Source organism: Bidens hawaiensis, unplaced genomic scaffold (genome assembly GCF_021521415.1).
Source record: "Bidens hawaiensis isolate Kalapana, Puna unplaced genomic scaffold, B.hawaiensis_p1.1 tig00059346_1, whole genome shotgun sequence".
Classification (NCBI taxonomy): Eukaryota; Viridiplantae; Streptophyta; class Magnoliopsida; order Asterales; family Asteraceae; genus Bidens; species Bidens hawaiensis.
Window position 1 is genome coordinate 58,706 of NW_027500708.1, and position 15,122 is coordinate 73,827.

The 15,122-nt window shown below is 37.8% G+C and overlaps 1 protein-coding gene across 1 annotated transcript; it reads right to left on the reverse strand.

The window, feature by feature from the left end:
• Positions 1–7,209: 7,209 nt before the first annotated feature.
• On the reverse strand, positions 7,210–8,172 carry LOC143602685 (uncharacterized). The gene is made up of 2 exons (XM_077079721.1): positions 7,856–8,172; positions 7,210–7,759 (listed from the first exon to the last, which is right to left on the reverse strand). Exons 1-2 carry the CDS (start codon positions 8,170–8,172, stop codon positions 7,210–7,212), a joined length of 867 nt encoding a protein of 288 aa, XP_076935836.1.
• Positions 8,173–15,122: the final 6,950 nt, after the last annotated feature.

Consider the following 15,122-nt stretch of genomic DNA (forward strand, 5'->3'; position numbering starts at 1 on the left):
TCGTCGGTGTTGTGGCCTTTTGTCCTGTGGAAGTCACAGAATTTGCTCTGATCAGTGTTGTGACGCTCTCGGATTATTGGAGCCTTTGGCCATGGGAGCCTCTCGGTGTCGAAAATCTCGGTGACGCTTTTGGTGAGCGGCGTCCACCGGGGGTTCCGGTTCGACGACTGCCTGTTGTCCTTTCCGCCTAACCGAGGGTGCGAGCCGGATGAGGTGTCGAAGTTTACCCTTGACTGCCAAATACCTAGCTTCCTCTTTTTGTTTAGTCGGGCGGTAAGGACGTTATTTTCTCTTGTTTTCTGGGTGTAGAGGTTTGTGCTTTGGGGAAGATCTCTACTCAGTTGCTTTTCCGTTTCCGCGAAGCGTTTAGCTGCTGTCATGATGGCATCCCATGTGGATGGCATGCCATCTTTACCCGTTAAGGTGCGGATGAGCTCTGGGTCTTTCGCGCCCTGTATGAAAGCAGCGCGAACAAGATCTTCGCTAATACTGCCCAGACTTAGCTTCTTTGAATTGAAGCGCGTGATGAAGTCTAGTAAAGACTCATCTTCCTCTCGGATGCAGTTGAGGATTGTCCATTGCTCTTCAGTGTAATTTCTTTGTTGACTGAAGTGTTGGCTGAACTTCTGTTGGAAGTCTGCCCAATCGTAGATGTGGTGGACCGTTAGACGGTCGAACCACGCTCTGGCTGCTCCAACCAACGTCATCTGGAACATATAACACCACGTGGGTTCCGTCTAGTTGCTGACGGTTGCCCCCGCTATGAATCTGTTCAAATGATCGTCTGGGTCGGATATACCATCATAGGTGCCGATGTTGGACATCTGTTTGGCACTTCTTGGGGCGATTGCTTCCGCAATGTCCCTTGCAAACTTGGAGGTTCCCGCATTTGCAGCGGTTGGTCTGAAGGTTTTAGAGAAGTCACGTGGGTTTCCACTCGCGTTTTTTGGTTTGAAGGTTTCTCCAAAATTCCTTCTTGGGTGGAAGTCCGTTTCCTTACGCTTCCCTTTCGCCTTATGGCGAGGGTTTACGTCGGTGTCGGATTCCTCCGAATCATCGTCCAAGTACTCGCACTCATTGCTCATGTTGAGCTGTTGTCGAGTGCTTCCGAATTCGTCAGCCTGTTGGAGTGAACGTAAGCGTTCATCCAACTCAGCTTGGAATTCCCTTTGACGTTTTTCCGCCCACACTTTAACTTGTTCAAGTGTTTGGCGGGGGAGCCTCGTCTGTTGTCTCTCCAACTGGGTATTGGTGAATCCCAGTGAAGGATTGTTTACTGCACTTGCCCCGGCTCGGGTAACCGGGGTAGTGTTCGTAAAATTTACTGCACTTGCCCCGGCTTGGGTAACCGGGGTAGTGTTCGTAAAATGTGTGTATTCACCGGTGTTCCCCCCAGTAGCTGGGGTTGTGGTTACCGGAGTTTCTTGGTTACTCCCTGGCCTGGGGACCGGAGTAACGTTAACCATCTTTTCGGAGGTTTTGAAAAAACTGAGAGAATTAGTTCTAGCTTTTGTCCCACGGATGGCGCCAATGAAGAAACACTAATTGACCCCGGGCAGATTACGGATAATCTGGGGGTTAAATAGATGTTTCCCACGAGGGGTTAGGTCCGGCAAAGATGGTTCTTCTGATGACCTGCAAAACAGACACCGTGAGCTCGTCACTGAGAAGGGGGGGTACCTCCTTGTGACCACCCTCCGGCGTGAGAATCAGACTAGATTGCTCTTGAATATAAGTGTATATTAAGAGATTGCTAGAGAAGATAAGATAATGAGATATCAGATAATGTAAGATAATGTGTCCATACCATTCCAAGGTGTTGGAGTATTTATAGCCGAAGGTAGGTTTCCAAGAAGGTACAGCCGGCTGAATAGTATTCATGTTCTGCCAACTGTGGGCTACGCACATGTCATGCTGGTGGTTGGTGGGTAGGCAGCGGCTGATAGTGACCAGGCCGGCTGTGTACTATTCCTTTTCCACCAACTGCAGGCTATGCACGTGCTACGACAGGTTGGTGAGTAGGCAGCGGCTGATAGTGACATTAAGTAATAGAGCATGCTGCTCGTTGTACTGTTGTCAGTGAGCTGTCGCAGCTTTGGTCAGATCTTTTGTCCATACCTCGTCAGGTACAGTACAAAAGATCCTTCAGTAGCGTACGGACTGGCTTATTTGGGCGGGAGTTTTCCCGGCTTGCTCACTCCTTCTTCAGGTGACATTACTGAATTATTTAAGAGTTAAGTGCCTTGTGCGTGTAGCCTTGCTGCGCGGGTAGCCTTCCCTGATGGCTAGTATCCGTTGCTGCGGGAACAGGCGGAGTACGTCGACCATTGGGAGGCTTTTCCTGCGGGAACAGCTTGCGTACTGCGCGTAAGGACGTCACGTCTCTGAGCATGGTGGGTCCTGCGGATCCAGTTGGTTTCTGCGCAGACGTCTCTCTTCAAGGTGAGTCTTGCGAGTTTAGCCTTTGCGCAGACGTCCCTGTTGAAGGTGAGTCTTGCGGGTTCAACTGCGCAGATGTCCCTCTTTGAGGTGAGTCTTGCGGGTCCAACTGGGCTCTGCTGGGACCTACCTCTTCAAATCGTTAAACGTTAGTTAGTGAAAAATGATGGATGAACAAGCTTCGATCTTCATATGCGTAATTTTTAAAAGTTTCCATTTTACAACATAAACATATAAGAACTCTTATAAAAATTATTTAAATAGTTTAAAATGCATACAATAGAAAGAGAAATGTGTATTGGACCAATTTATATGCATGTATTGTTTGATTTTGATTTATATTATGAAAAATAAATGACTAAAAAATATCTATCATTAGAAGTTTATAACGTGTCACTATCCACAGTGAATCATTCAATGGGATTTCTAACGTTGAAAGCATTCATTGTTCTTTGTGAACATGTGATGTCTACCAAATTTGAATAACCGTGAATATGTTTTAGTGCTTGTTACACGCATACTGGTATGGTTGGGTCCGCCACGCACCCTACAAAATATTTTATTTTAAATACAAAAGAGCCATTTGTTTATTTTTTTAACAGCAAAGACCAGGACACTCGAAATCACCGTTACACTCGAAGAGTAGAATGTGGTGACCTGACCTATCCATCCAAAAGAAAATCCACAACTAGGAAAACCTCATGGCTCAATCAAGAACAAATTGTTTGAAGTGAGACTCTAACCCACGACCTCCATAAGAAAAGTCATGAGTTACCGTTAGTTCAATTGGCTTTGATTAGAATATACATTTATAATTACAGTTTTGATTTTAACTATAAGTTGGTTATGTGTTGTCCACAACAACAAGGTCTGCACCAAAGTAGGTGTATGGAGGAGTGGCTTTAATACAATAACGAGAGAGAGAGAGAGAGAGATCTGGGATCACCTATATCCACGAAGTGAGTAATCTAGGTCAAAGTAGTAATAAGACGTTCTATGGGATAATTCTTACGACATGTTAGTGTATCTGGAAAATTAGGAACGAGGCTATCTTCTAAGACAAATTGGCTTGTTTTACGAAGACGGTGATATACATTAAGTCGTTGGGGGCTACCTATGGATCTTGAACAGTTCTCGCAAAAGTCTTTTATGGAAAGACTGATGTAATTTCTAGTTGTAACTTTTTTTTGTTGTTGTTTGTTTTCTAAATTATTGCTAGTTGTACTTGTTTCTAATGTAATTGTCGTTAAAAAAAAAAACTAAACCCACTTTTTCTTACCACGATTAGTTTATTGACCCATGCAAAACCGTCTCAAACTAATCACATGAGAGGTAGATTTAATTCATCATGTGGTTTACTCATAGAATATATGATGTCTTAACTAAATCGCTTCAACATCACAAACGTTAACTTTTATGTAAATCAGATACATTTTTTAAACGGTAAAGAATCTCACGTGCAAACCTACTCATTCGGGCTATGTCCAAGTTCGACTCCTCGACCACCGTGAGACCGTACCCCCTAATGCGAGGAACTAGATAGAATCCGTAAACTCTCGCCCCCTGGCATGTTCGAATTAAAGCCCTGATTTGGCTCTTCACCCATATATTATTTGAATTGGCCCAAATGAAAATCAAATTTACGTCTCCACTAAGAGAGATCATGTATCTTATCACCAGACCAACTTCTTAGAAGTGCTAGAAACTGAATTCTAAGAAATTTCTTGAATTACTCGTCTTCAAATCATTTCGGTTATATACTCTAAGGCTCGTTGTACTTTAATGGAGTATATTTAAGGTATCTTTAGTTATGAGATGATTTATAATACCATTGAGATTGGTCAACAACATAACAATTTGATGTCTTTTATATTTTATTTATTTAATAAAACTGACATGGCAATTAGGCATTAATCTCCTTTATTTTGTTAATATATCATTATTATTATTATTATTATTACCATTATTTTCTTTATTTAATATTCAAAATCATACTTGGAATTTTATTTCATTTATGATAAGTTTTAAAAGATGAAATATATTATAACTAAAAAAAGTGGCAACTTGCAAGTCGTAAGAGGCCCGAACGTACAAGATAATAAGAGACCATTATAACTAAGTTAACAGACAAATTACAAAGAGAAATTAAAAATTAACAAAGTTAAGCTAGCACCAATCTTCACACTCTACAAACTGAGTATGATAGAAGCTCCATTTACATAATACGTTAAACAAAATAAAATCTAACAAACACACATTCACAAGTTAATTAGCTCTCAGAAGTAATCATCTATACAATTTGGGTAAAGAACTAACACGGGTAACAATTAAAACTAGAAAACAAATACATAAAACAATCAGTCAAGTGAATTAATTAATACTTATTAGTTATTACCCAAGAGCATGACAAAATCACATTTACATTAAGTATTGTTAGCATATTAATTATTTATAAAAAGCAACCCATTTCCATTTATACAAACTTAATAAAAACTGCATGTTAAATACTTGCTGGCTGCATTATCTGTAATTATTATTAGGCTGAGGGGTGTGGGGCTTCAGCGGGGGCGCGAGAGCCCGTCCGCTCGCGCCCCGGGGCGCGAGCACCACACCACCGAGGCGCGAGAGGGGCGCGAGAGGGGCGCGAGCGCGGAATTCAAAGCAGGCGCAAGGCCGGTAGCGGGAGAAAGGTGGCGTAAAGGAGCATTGGGGTGCGTGAAGGAGCCGTTGGGATGAATAAAAGAGACGTTGGGCTCTTTAATTTTATTAAAAAAAAATCTGTTTTTCATATATATAAATCTAAACCAATTACCACACCCAAAATCACATACCACACCCAAAATCAACCATCCAACTTCAAAAAAAACCCAAAATCAACCCTTCTTCCAAACCTTTTTTTTAAAACATGGCTGGAAATTGGTACCCAAACCTAGATTCAGGTTATAGTTACGACGATTTATGGTCGTCACCAGACCAATCGATGTTTTTTTCGGGGTCGCAAGAAACATCCGGCTTTCAACCATCCAACATACAACCGTCTCCTAACTTTGTTGTTCCGGAGACACAAGAATCACACGGTGAGGCTACGGGACAAAGAAGACGCGCCCACCGGAAAAAACAAGTTGCAACGGACGGGTCGGGACCGGCTTCGACTCCGAGGACGAAACGGAAAACCACTCCGTGGTCATCGGATGAGAAGGAAGCCTTGTGTCGGGCTTGGATAGTCATTTCTGAGGATCGGCGTTGCGGTAATTGTTTTAACGTTTTTAAAAATGATTTTTAATAAAAAAGTTAAATAAAAAAGTTAACTGGAAATCTAATTTAATTATTCATTTTGCAGCCGACTACCAAAAGAGCAAGGTCTTTTGGACAAAGGTTAGGGAGACGTTCTATTCGCTCGTTGGGAGTACAGAGCGGAACGCCGATATGATTTCGGGTCGGTGGTCCGAAATCAGAAAATTTGTCGGCTTGTTTACTAATCTTTTCAACAGGAACGCCGGTCGTATGAGACCAAGTGGCAGTGATGATTTGGCGGTTTACAATTTCACTGTCGAAGAGTGGAAGCAGGAGTGTCTGCGGAGGTATGGGACGGTGAAGACGTGGGACGATGTAAAGTTGTGGGAGAGGTTGAAAAGGTGTGCCAAGTGGGTTGAGCTGGTGGCGCCCGACCATGATGCGGAAGTAGGGCCGAAACGGACTAAAACTAGTTCGTCTGGAGCGTATAGCACTTCTGCCGCGTCGGATTGCCGCGTTGGATTCGACCTAAACATTGCGGGGGAGGAAACGTCTTCACCGCCGAGGAGGCGGCCATTGGGACGGGACGCCAAGGGGAAAAAACCGGCTAAGGGGGGAGCCGTAAACATCGTCGATCTAGTTGAATCCCTCAATAAATTCAACAAAACCATGGAGGTGGTCTCTAATGACAAAAAGGAAAAAAGCCGAATGAGAGATTTGGACTTCCTTACAAGAGACTTCAGTAACCTAAATCCGGTCGATCAAATGCTGATGGAAAAGCAAAAGGAACGTATCCGAAAGAGGTTGATCGAAGAAGACCATGCCGAAGAATAAGAATAATGTTTTTTTACTACTTTAATTTTTATTTTATTTTTAGATATTAATGTGTTTTTTTTAATGTGTGTTTTTTTTTAATAATTTATGAGTTTTTTTAATAATACGTTTTTTGAATATATTTATAAAAAAATAAAAAATAAAAACCCGCTGGAGCCCCTGCTCGCGCCCCTCCACACCAGGGCCAGGGGCTCCAGCGGGGGCTCCAACACCCATCTTATCCAGTTTCTCTATCTGCCACACGTCACAATATTATTGGCTGGAGCCCCCACTCACGCCCCCATTAGAGCCCCCACACCCCTCAGCCTTAGGTATAAAACGTCTGTATGGACAATTACTGCATCAAATTCATATCTACCAGCCTTAAATAATCACCTATATTTTATAACAATCAAAATTTTAAAAAAATATAAATCAAATTTAAAGATAGACTCAATAAATTATCACCTGTACTGTGGGCCCCACAGGCAACATAGACCGGAGAATAAAATGGCAAATTTGTAATTATAAGGTATACTCATGTCCATATTGGTAATTACAAGGTATACTCATCATATCATGTCCAGATTTCTAACTAGAAAAAAAAACTCTACAATATCTTTTTTCATTTTTTTTATATCACGGTATTTTATATTTGAATATTTCTGTTTCACTACCCAAGGGCAAAACCGTACTTTAAGCCAGTCAACTCAGTCATCCAAATCAACGGTTGGAATTGAATCTCCCAAAATCAGCAAGCTTTCTTGATCGGTTAGCACAGAATGACTTAGTGTTCGCCAAGTGAGCCTTCACCGGACCTCTGACGTCACCGCCGCCATCCGCCGCCGTCACACTCCAATTCCGGCAAGGACTAGCTCTAACCAACGGACTCAAACAAAAACTCAATCCAGACACATTCTTCACAAGTCCACCACCGCCGCCGCCGCCGCGCAGTGCCGGAGTTCTCCACGGCGTCTGTTTCCGCGACACACACGTCTCGTAGCCACTAGATCCGTCGCGAAACTCGTCCTCTACGCCGCCGTAATCGGAGTATCTCACCGGCGACATGCCACGGTCGGAACAGTACTGCTTCCGGTACACTCCGGCGGCAGTTTTCCGGCTTCCACCGCCGGACCGTAACCTGAACGGTGATGACATTGCTGAGGTGGCACTCTCGCAACCGCCAACGCCGCCACCGTAAACCGAAACCCTAGGATCCGAAACTGAAACCCTAGGATCCGAATCCGATTCAATCTCCTTATGCTTCTTAGACCTAAACAGCTTCGATAACAAATTGAATCGAAACAAACTCTTCTTCTTCTTATTATTATTAATATTATTATTATTAATAATATTATTATTCATGTGCAGATTATAATCTCCGGCGACCGGTGCAAGCTGCGGCGTGCTAAAGAATCTCCGATCCGGAAGAATATTCCGATTCCGATTCCGATTCCGATTGGCATCACTGGTGGTTTGATTATCGGACCTCCGGCGAGTGATGTACGGTGAAACCGAGCGAGGAAACACCGGATTAATATTATTAATATTAATATTAACATCTTCTAGGGTTTGAGCTTGAGCTTGTTCTTGAGCGGCCACGAGATAAATTAACCGTTCACGGAGACACGTGGCGCATACGCCGACGATGCTACTGAGATCTGTGTAGTGGTTCTTACACCTCATTGTTTGAATTTGCAGGTGGTTTTGATCATTTGAGAGTGAGGTTGAGGTTGAAGAAGAAGATGATAAATATATAAAATTAAATAGTATTGAATTGAATTGAATTGAATTGAATTCTTGTATTATGATATTGCAGAGTGTATATATATATATCATATATAAACTTGTGGGAAGGTGGAGACTGGTGAGAATAATTTATTATCCTGCACCAACTTTTTCTTCAACAAAATAGAACATTGACTTCTATGATCTTTTACTTTCTATTATATTTTATAATAATTATTTTGTACTTCCATTTTGTAATCTTGTAAAACCCACAATATTCTCATAATATTATAATTATAATATTATATGTTGTAATTTTATAATTTGTAGAAAACTTTTTTTTTCTAAAAATAAAATCTTACCATTTTATTGATAAAAATATTTGTAGTTTTTTTAATTGTAATCTTTGGTTTAAATTTAAAAAAGTTACAGTATTAAAAAAATAATTTGATTGGATTCATAAGACCTGCAACATGTTGTGTCGGATGAAATCTACGTGATCTTGTAAAAAATCTACGTGATCTTGTAAAGTCGTAAACGTGACGATGTGTTTTAATGAGGATTCAGCTTGTCGTTATTCAAAATGTGTAATTATAGATTCGCATGCTTTCAATTAAGCGACGAATAAATTTTCTTCATTCACGTTTTAACACGTGTAGTGAAAAGCTTGGCTTGTATAGAGTTGACGTATATCTATCTGATTATGTTTTAACACGTGTAGTGAGAAGATTGATTCGTCTGAACTGATTTTAAGTTGTATAACAGATACACGTCAGTTGTAACTGTAGTTCTAACAAAATGGAATATTGACTTTCGTTCTTCTTTTACTTTTTAATATTTTTAAGAATTTTGTAATTAAATTCATAAGACCTTGCAACATGTTGTGATTGGATCAAATCTACGTGATTTTGTAACGTGACGATGTGTTTTAATGAGGATCTAATTTATCGTTATTCGACATGTGTAGTTCTGGATTCGCATGCTTTCAGTTAAGTGTCGAATAAATTTTGTGCATTCACGTTTTAACACGTGTAGTGAAAAGCTTGACTCGTATAGGGTTGGCGTAAATCTATCAGTTTATGTTTTAACACGTGTAGTGAGGAGATTGATTCATTTGATCGAATTTTAAGTGTTCTAAACAGATGCACGTCCGTTGTAAGTTACTGTGTAAGTTACAACTTGTAACTGTATTTCTAACAAAATAGAATATTAGCTTTCGTTCTTCTTTTACTGTGTAATATCTTTAAGAATTTTGTAATTAAATTCATAAGACCTTGCAACATGTTTTGATTGGATCAAATCTACGTAATCTTGTAATAAACATGAGAATCCGTCTTATTGAGGAGTCGATTTGTTGTTATTCCAGATATGTAGTTTATAAATTCACATGCTTCTAGTTAAGCGCCGAATAATTGTTGCACAATCATGTTTTAGCATGTGTAGTGAAAAGCTTGGCTTTTATAAGGTTGGCGTAAATCTATCTAATTACCTTTTAATACGTGTAATGAGAAGATTAACTCATATGAGCGTATTTTAGATGATTTGACATATTCACGTAAGTTGTAACCATGTTTCTAACAAAATAGAACATTGACTTCCGTTCATGTTTTACTTTCTAATGTATTTAATTTTTTTCTACTTCTATTTTGTAGTTTTGTGAAATCCACAACATGCTAATTTAATATAGATGCATCGTAATTTTAGAATTTACGGAACACTTTTTTCCCAAATAACCCTTATTTTCTTACCATTTTATTGATAAAAATATTTAGTTTTCTTTAACTCTCATATATTATGGTAAACAAAAGAGTTAAGAAGTAATTTGATCGAGTTCATAAGACCTTGCAACATGTTGTGATTGGATCAAATCTATGTGAACTTGTAAAGTCGTAAACGTGACGATATGTTTTAGTGAGGTTTTAATTTGTCGTTATTCGACATGTGTAATTATAAATTCGCATGCTTTCAGTTAAGCGCTGAATAAATTTTGTGCATCCATGTTTTAACACGTGTAGTGAAAATCTTGGTTCGTGTAGGGTTGACGTAAATTTATATGCTAGCATTTTAACACGTGTGTAGTAAGGAGATTGATTCATTTGAATAAATTTTAAGTCAACACAGATGCACATCAGTTGTAACTATATTTCTAGCGAAATAATATATTTACATTCGTTCTTTAAATTTGTAATATCTTTAGTAATTTTGTACTCTCTTTCTTGTTAGTTTATTAAATCCACAACATACTATATTATCAGTGGTAATTTTATAATTTATAGTTTACTTTTTTTAAACAACAGTTTCAACATTTTCTTACGATTTTATTGATAAAAATATTTATAATCATTTTTATTTGTCATCATAGTCTTTAGAAAATAGTGGTAAAAAAGTAGTTTGATCTAATTCATAAGACCTTGCAATATGTTATGATTGGATCAAATCTTCGTGATCTTGTAATATCGTAAACGTGATGATGTGATTAATGAGGATCTAATTTGTCATTATTCCATATATAATTATATAGATTCGCATACTTCTAGTTAAACGAACGATAACTTAATTTGTATAATCATATTTTAACACGTGTACGAAACAGCTTGGCTCGTATAGGGTTGGTATAAATCTAGTTGTTTACATTTTAACACGTGTAATGAGAAGACTGATTCGTCTACCTAGGCGGATCCACATATGAAATGGGTGGTTCTTAAGAACCACCAGAGTTTCGAAATAATAGTGTATTAGTATATAGAAATAATTGAGTGAACCACCTTATAAATTAGAAGAGAACCATCTTGATTAGAATACAAGCTTTTGGTCGGGTGGATAAGTCTTTGAGTTTGTTAACTAAATGTTACAAGTTCAAATCTGTTTTGCACTACGGTTTTTTTTTCTATGCAGCCTTTTAAAGTTTCATAAACCAAAAGTTTTTAACAAAGATACAATTACAAACGTCATTCTTTGCCTCTCTCCCCTCTCCACCACAATTACAAAGACTATTTTGTTTATCTTATGTGGCTTTTAGTTTCGAATGATGATGTCTTTTTTATTATTTTATCGTATTTTTAGTATGTAATGAACTCACCGGAACCATCGAACCCACAACATACTAATATAATTTTGTACTTTTATTTTTTAGTTTTGTTAAACCCACAACATACTAATATAATTTTGATGCATTGGAATTTATAATAATAACTTTTTTAATATAACACTTTCAACACTTTTTACCATTTTAATGATAAATATGTGTACAGCTATCTATTTATTTGCCATTTAGTATGGTCATAAAAAACAGTTTTTAAAATGTACTTTGATCGAATCCAAAAGAGCTTGCAACATGTTATGACTGAATCAAATCTACTTTATCTTGTGAAGTTGTAAACATGATGATGTGTTTTAATGAGGGTTCGATTTGTCATTATTCCAAATATATAGTTATAAATGCACATACTTCTAGTTAAGCGTCAAATAAATTTTGTGCATACACGTTTTAACACGTGTAATGAAAAGTTTGGCTAGTATACGGCTGACATAAATCTAGTTGTTTGCATCATAACATGTGTAGTGGGAGGATTGATTCGTTTGATTAGATTTTAAATCGTCTGACAAATGCAAGTCAGTTGAAATCGTTACCTTATTAACAATATATAAAGTGTACTTTAAGTCTTAGCACAAAACAAAATAGGGTTGTGTGTCTTTATCTAATACTAGGATATGAAAATTGGCTTAAACTCGTTGAAAAGAAAATGTACATTTTAAGAAGTTTAAAATGAAATAACGTAGGTATTTGAATTAAAATGTGTTAAAATACTTTACCAAACAAGAGGTACCAAAAACAATTGATTAGTTGTTAGAAAATGGACTAACCTGCTGGCAAAAACATTAATATTATAAAGGTGCTAAATCTGTAGTTTAATATTTTATCTAATTAAAATGTAATAAATAGTTCTGATTTAAGAATTCAGTCATCTTCACTCTCTTTGACTCCTTTTTTATATCGTTTTCAATCACCAATATGTAGATTTTTATTCACTTGTTTTAGCTTAATTATTATAATAGTTTAGACAAAACGTCGTTTTGGTTAGTTTTTAATATATTTTTTCCCGTTTCATGACAAGGGAATCTTACATTATATATATATTTTTTCCAGGGCCGTCTCCGAGAATTTAAATGCATCGGCTGAGCAAAAATAAAAAGGCCCGTATGCTTAATGAAATTTTTTTATTCGCTAACGTACATTGATACAACTTTTATCGACCGGCATATTATAAGCAGAAACCATATTGATCATGTACTTATCTCATAACTCATTGCAAATAACCTTATTTTTAACACCAAAAAACATATATATGTAATATGCATAAAAATAGTTTGTGCCTATGTGCCCTTGCCGATAGTACGGCTCGCATACCCTCCGAGCCTCCCCTGATTTTTTCTTTATTTAACAATACAAAAGAAGCTTGTTGGGATTTGATTATTGATGTTGGGCTTACTCTGAACAAGCTAGACCCACCATTAGGAAGTTTGATGGTGGAAGATGGTTAATCAAGAATCTTGGTATAGAAGTCAACTACTTTCGGACCTCAAGATTGTTGAAGATGATGATTGAGAGTGAGTTGTCTTTAACGTATAGCAAAGCTATGACAAGACTAAACTATGCAAGGAAGTGAGTGTTCTACAAACCAACCAATCAAACTTGTTGTTTAACTTTTACTTTTATAGAATATACATCACAAATATGTCAGCCACTTAGTTTTTCTCATGTGTTTAGGCCAATGTATATTGCATGAATCTTTCCTTGCAAAAAAAAAATGTTTCCATCTCAAATGCCAATAACATATATAGCCTACGTTCGGCTTAGACCAATGTGGGGATTCATTCGAAGTCCTCATATGAAGAAACACACATCTAAACCCGAATAGGTTAGATCCTTGAATCCACCAGGTATGGGTTATAAAACAGTAACTAGGTTAACGAAGGTCTGAACCAAAGTATTCCGGCAGTAATAACCTGCAAAACAGAATCACCATGAGCTCGTTACGGGAATGACAAGAGTGGGGGTTTTCCCGTAACCATCCTCCGGCGTGAGAATAACTACCGTTCTCAGATAGAGAAAGTACTAAAGCGATTGATGTAATATGTGGTGTGTGAATGCATACCCTCATGATGATGAGTTTCGTATTTATAGTCGGGGATATAGGGAATATGATTGGTGCATCTGTCCATTTTCTAGAAGATGATCTTTCTAACTGAATGAACACGCGACAGATTTTAATAGGAAGTGACAGCTAGCCATGTGTATTGTTGTAATAAACTATCAAACTGTCATTCTCTAATTGATTGTGTCATCACATGCTCTTCATGTAGGAGAGAATGTTCCTTTCAGGGAATATTTGAATCAATCTTCTAAAAAGAAGTTTGTTATAATTGTTTTGCTGACGTCATCCTCTCTTTCTTCCGCATTCGAAAGGCTTCCGCACATGCATGAAGTCTTTTATCCTTTAGAGTGTTGCAGATGACCCGCGGATAACCTCTGAGGATGTCCTGGATGATCCGTGTGTACTATTTCGTGGGTATTTAGGGTTTTTGCTACCCTACCTCTATATCATCTACGCTTAATTTGAACCCTTGTTTCACATATGGGGTGACCAGAGCGTCAGGGGGGGCCTTCTTAAGCTCCAAAACACTCGTCTAATCTAACATAGCATATATTTTTTTTAGTCTCTACAACATTGACGAATAGTCTGCTAATTTTCGAACACACAACCCTACCTTGTATTTCTACACCTGATGAACATCATGTCATTCCTCTTTAACCATCAGACATTCATTGTGAAGTTTTAATGAGTGCACACTCACCTAAACTCACAACATAAGCACTTGTTTGAAAACTCGAACATACACTCGCATGCAACTAGCAAGTCATTACATACATATCTAACTACACATGTCATCTCTAGTAAGACAGTGTGTTTGTTATATTCAACCCAACAAAACTTTGTTGTCTTGAATCGATGTGAGATTCTCTTAAGTTGTTGCGGACATACCCTAAGGATTTATCATCCTCGATAAGGTTTGGCCTACCATCACAAATGGCACACAATTTGCTTTGATACCATACCATACTGCAACACATTGCTCGTGATAGTCATGATATCGCCAAACAAGACAATATCATGGTTGTGATGGGTGGAGTGTTACAAGTGGTATGAGAGCAAAATCCTTAGGATTTTATGGGCTAATGGGCATGCGCAGTCAGCACACAATAAGGAGGTTGAGTTACACTGAGTGAATGCGTGTTAAATATGGATTTACATAATTACATCATAGAGAGAATTCATTCACGCATTGTTGACACACAATTGGGTTTTTTTGACTCTCTGAATATAGATGTTTCGCAATTAATTTTGCAATCCTTTTAACGACGATATAGTAACCAAGTAATCGTTCTAGCAAAAGTTCTTACAACCCTTTCAAACTTAGAAAACAATAAAGCAAAAAAATGTATATTAAAGTAGTGAAGTGGACTAAAATCTATGCATGTTAACTTGATTTGCAAAACTAATCAGGAACCATATATACAAGCAAAATATTACCACTTGTAATGTTGCATTTGTTATTTATATCTAACCAAGACATTTTCATTTCTTATTTTCGAAGAGGGTTACGAAAAGTTTGCCTGTAATTCAAAATCATTTTAAGAAGGAATTACGGGATCAGTTTTACAACTCTTTTACAATGTGGTAAAGATTCTTAGTGTTCTCCATAATTCCTCTTTGATAGGGATCACCAATTAAGTTTAAATACAATTCTAAATTGAAACTAGGCGTGTGCGTGGTCCAGTTTAGTTTTTCCAGTTTTAAATGCACACAAAACCAAACAAAAATTGAACTGAAAGTTTGTTTTTTACA

Bases quoted from the DNA above. Each gene is read 5' to 3' on its own strand.
- LOC143602685 (XM_077079721.1), bottom strand. From the start codon at position 8,172: ATGAGGTGTAAGAACCACTACACAGATCTCAGTAGCATCGTCGGCGTA. The intron at 7,760-7,855 runs GCACATGAATAA...GAAGCTGTTTAG, and splicing joins GTCGCCGGAGATTATAATCT to GTCTAAGAAGCATAAGGAGA.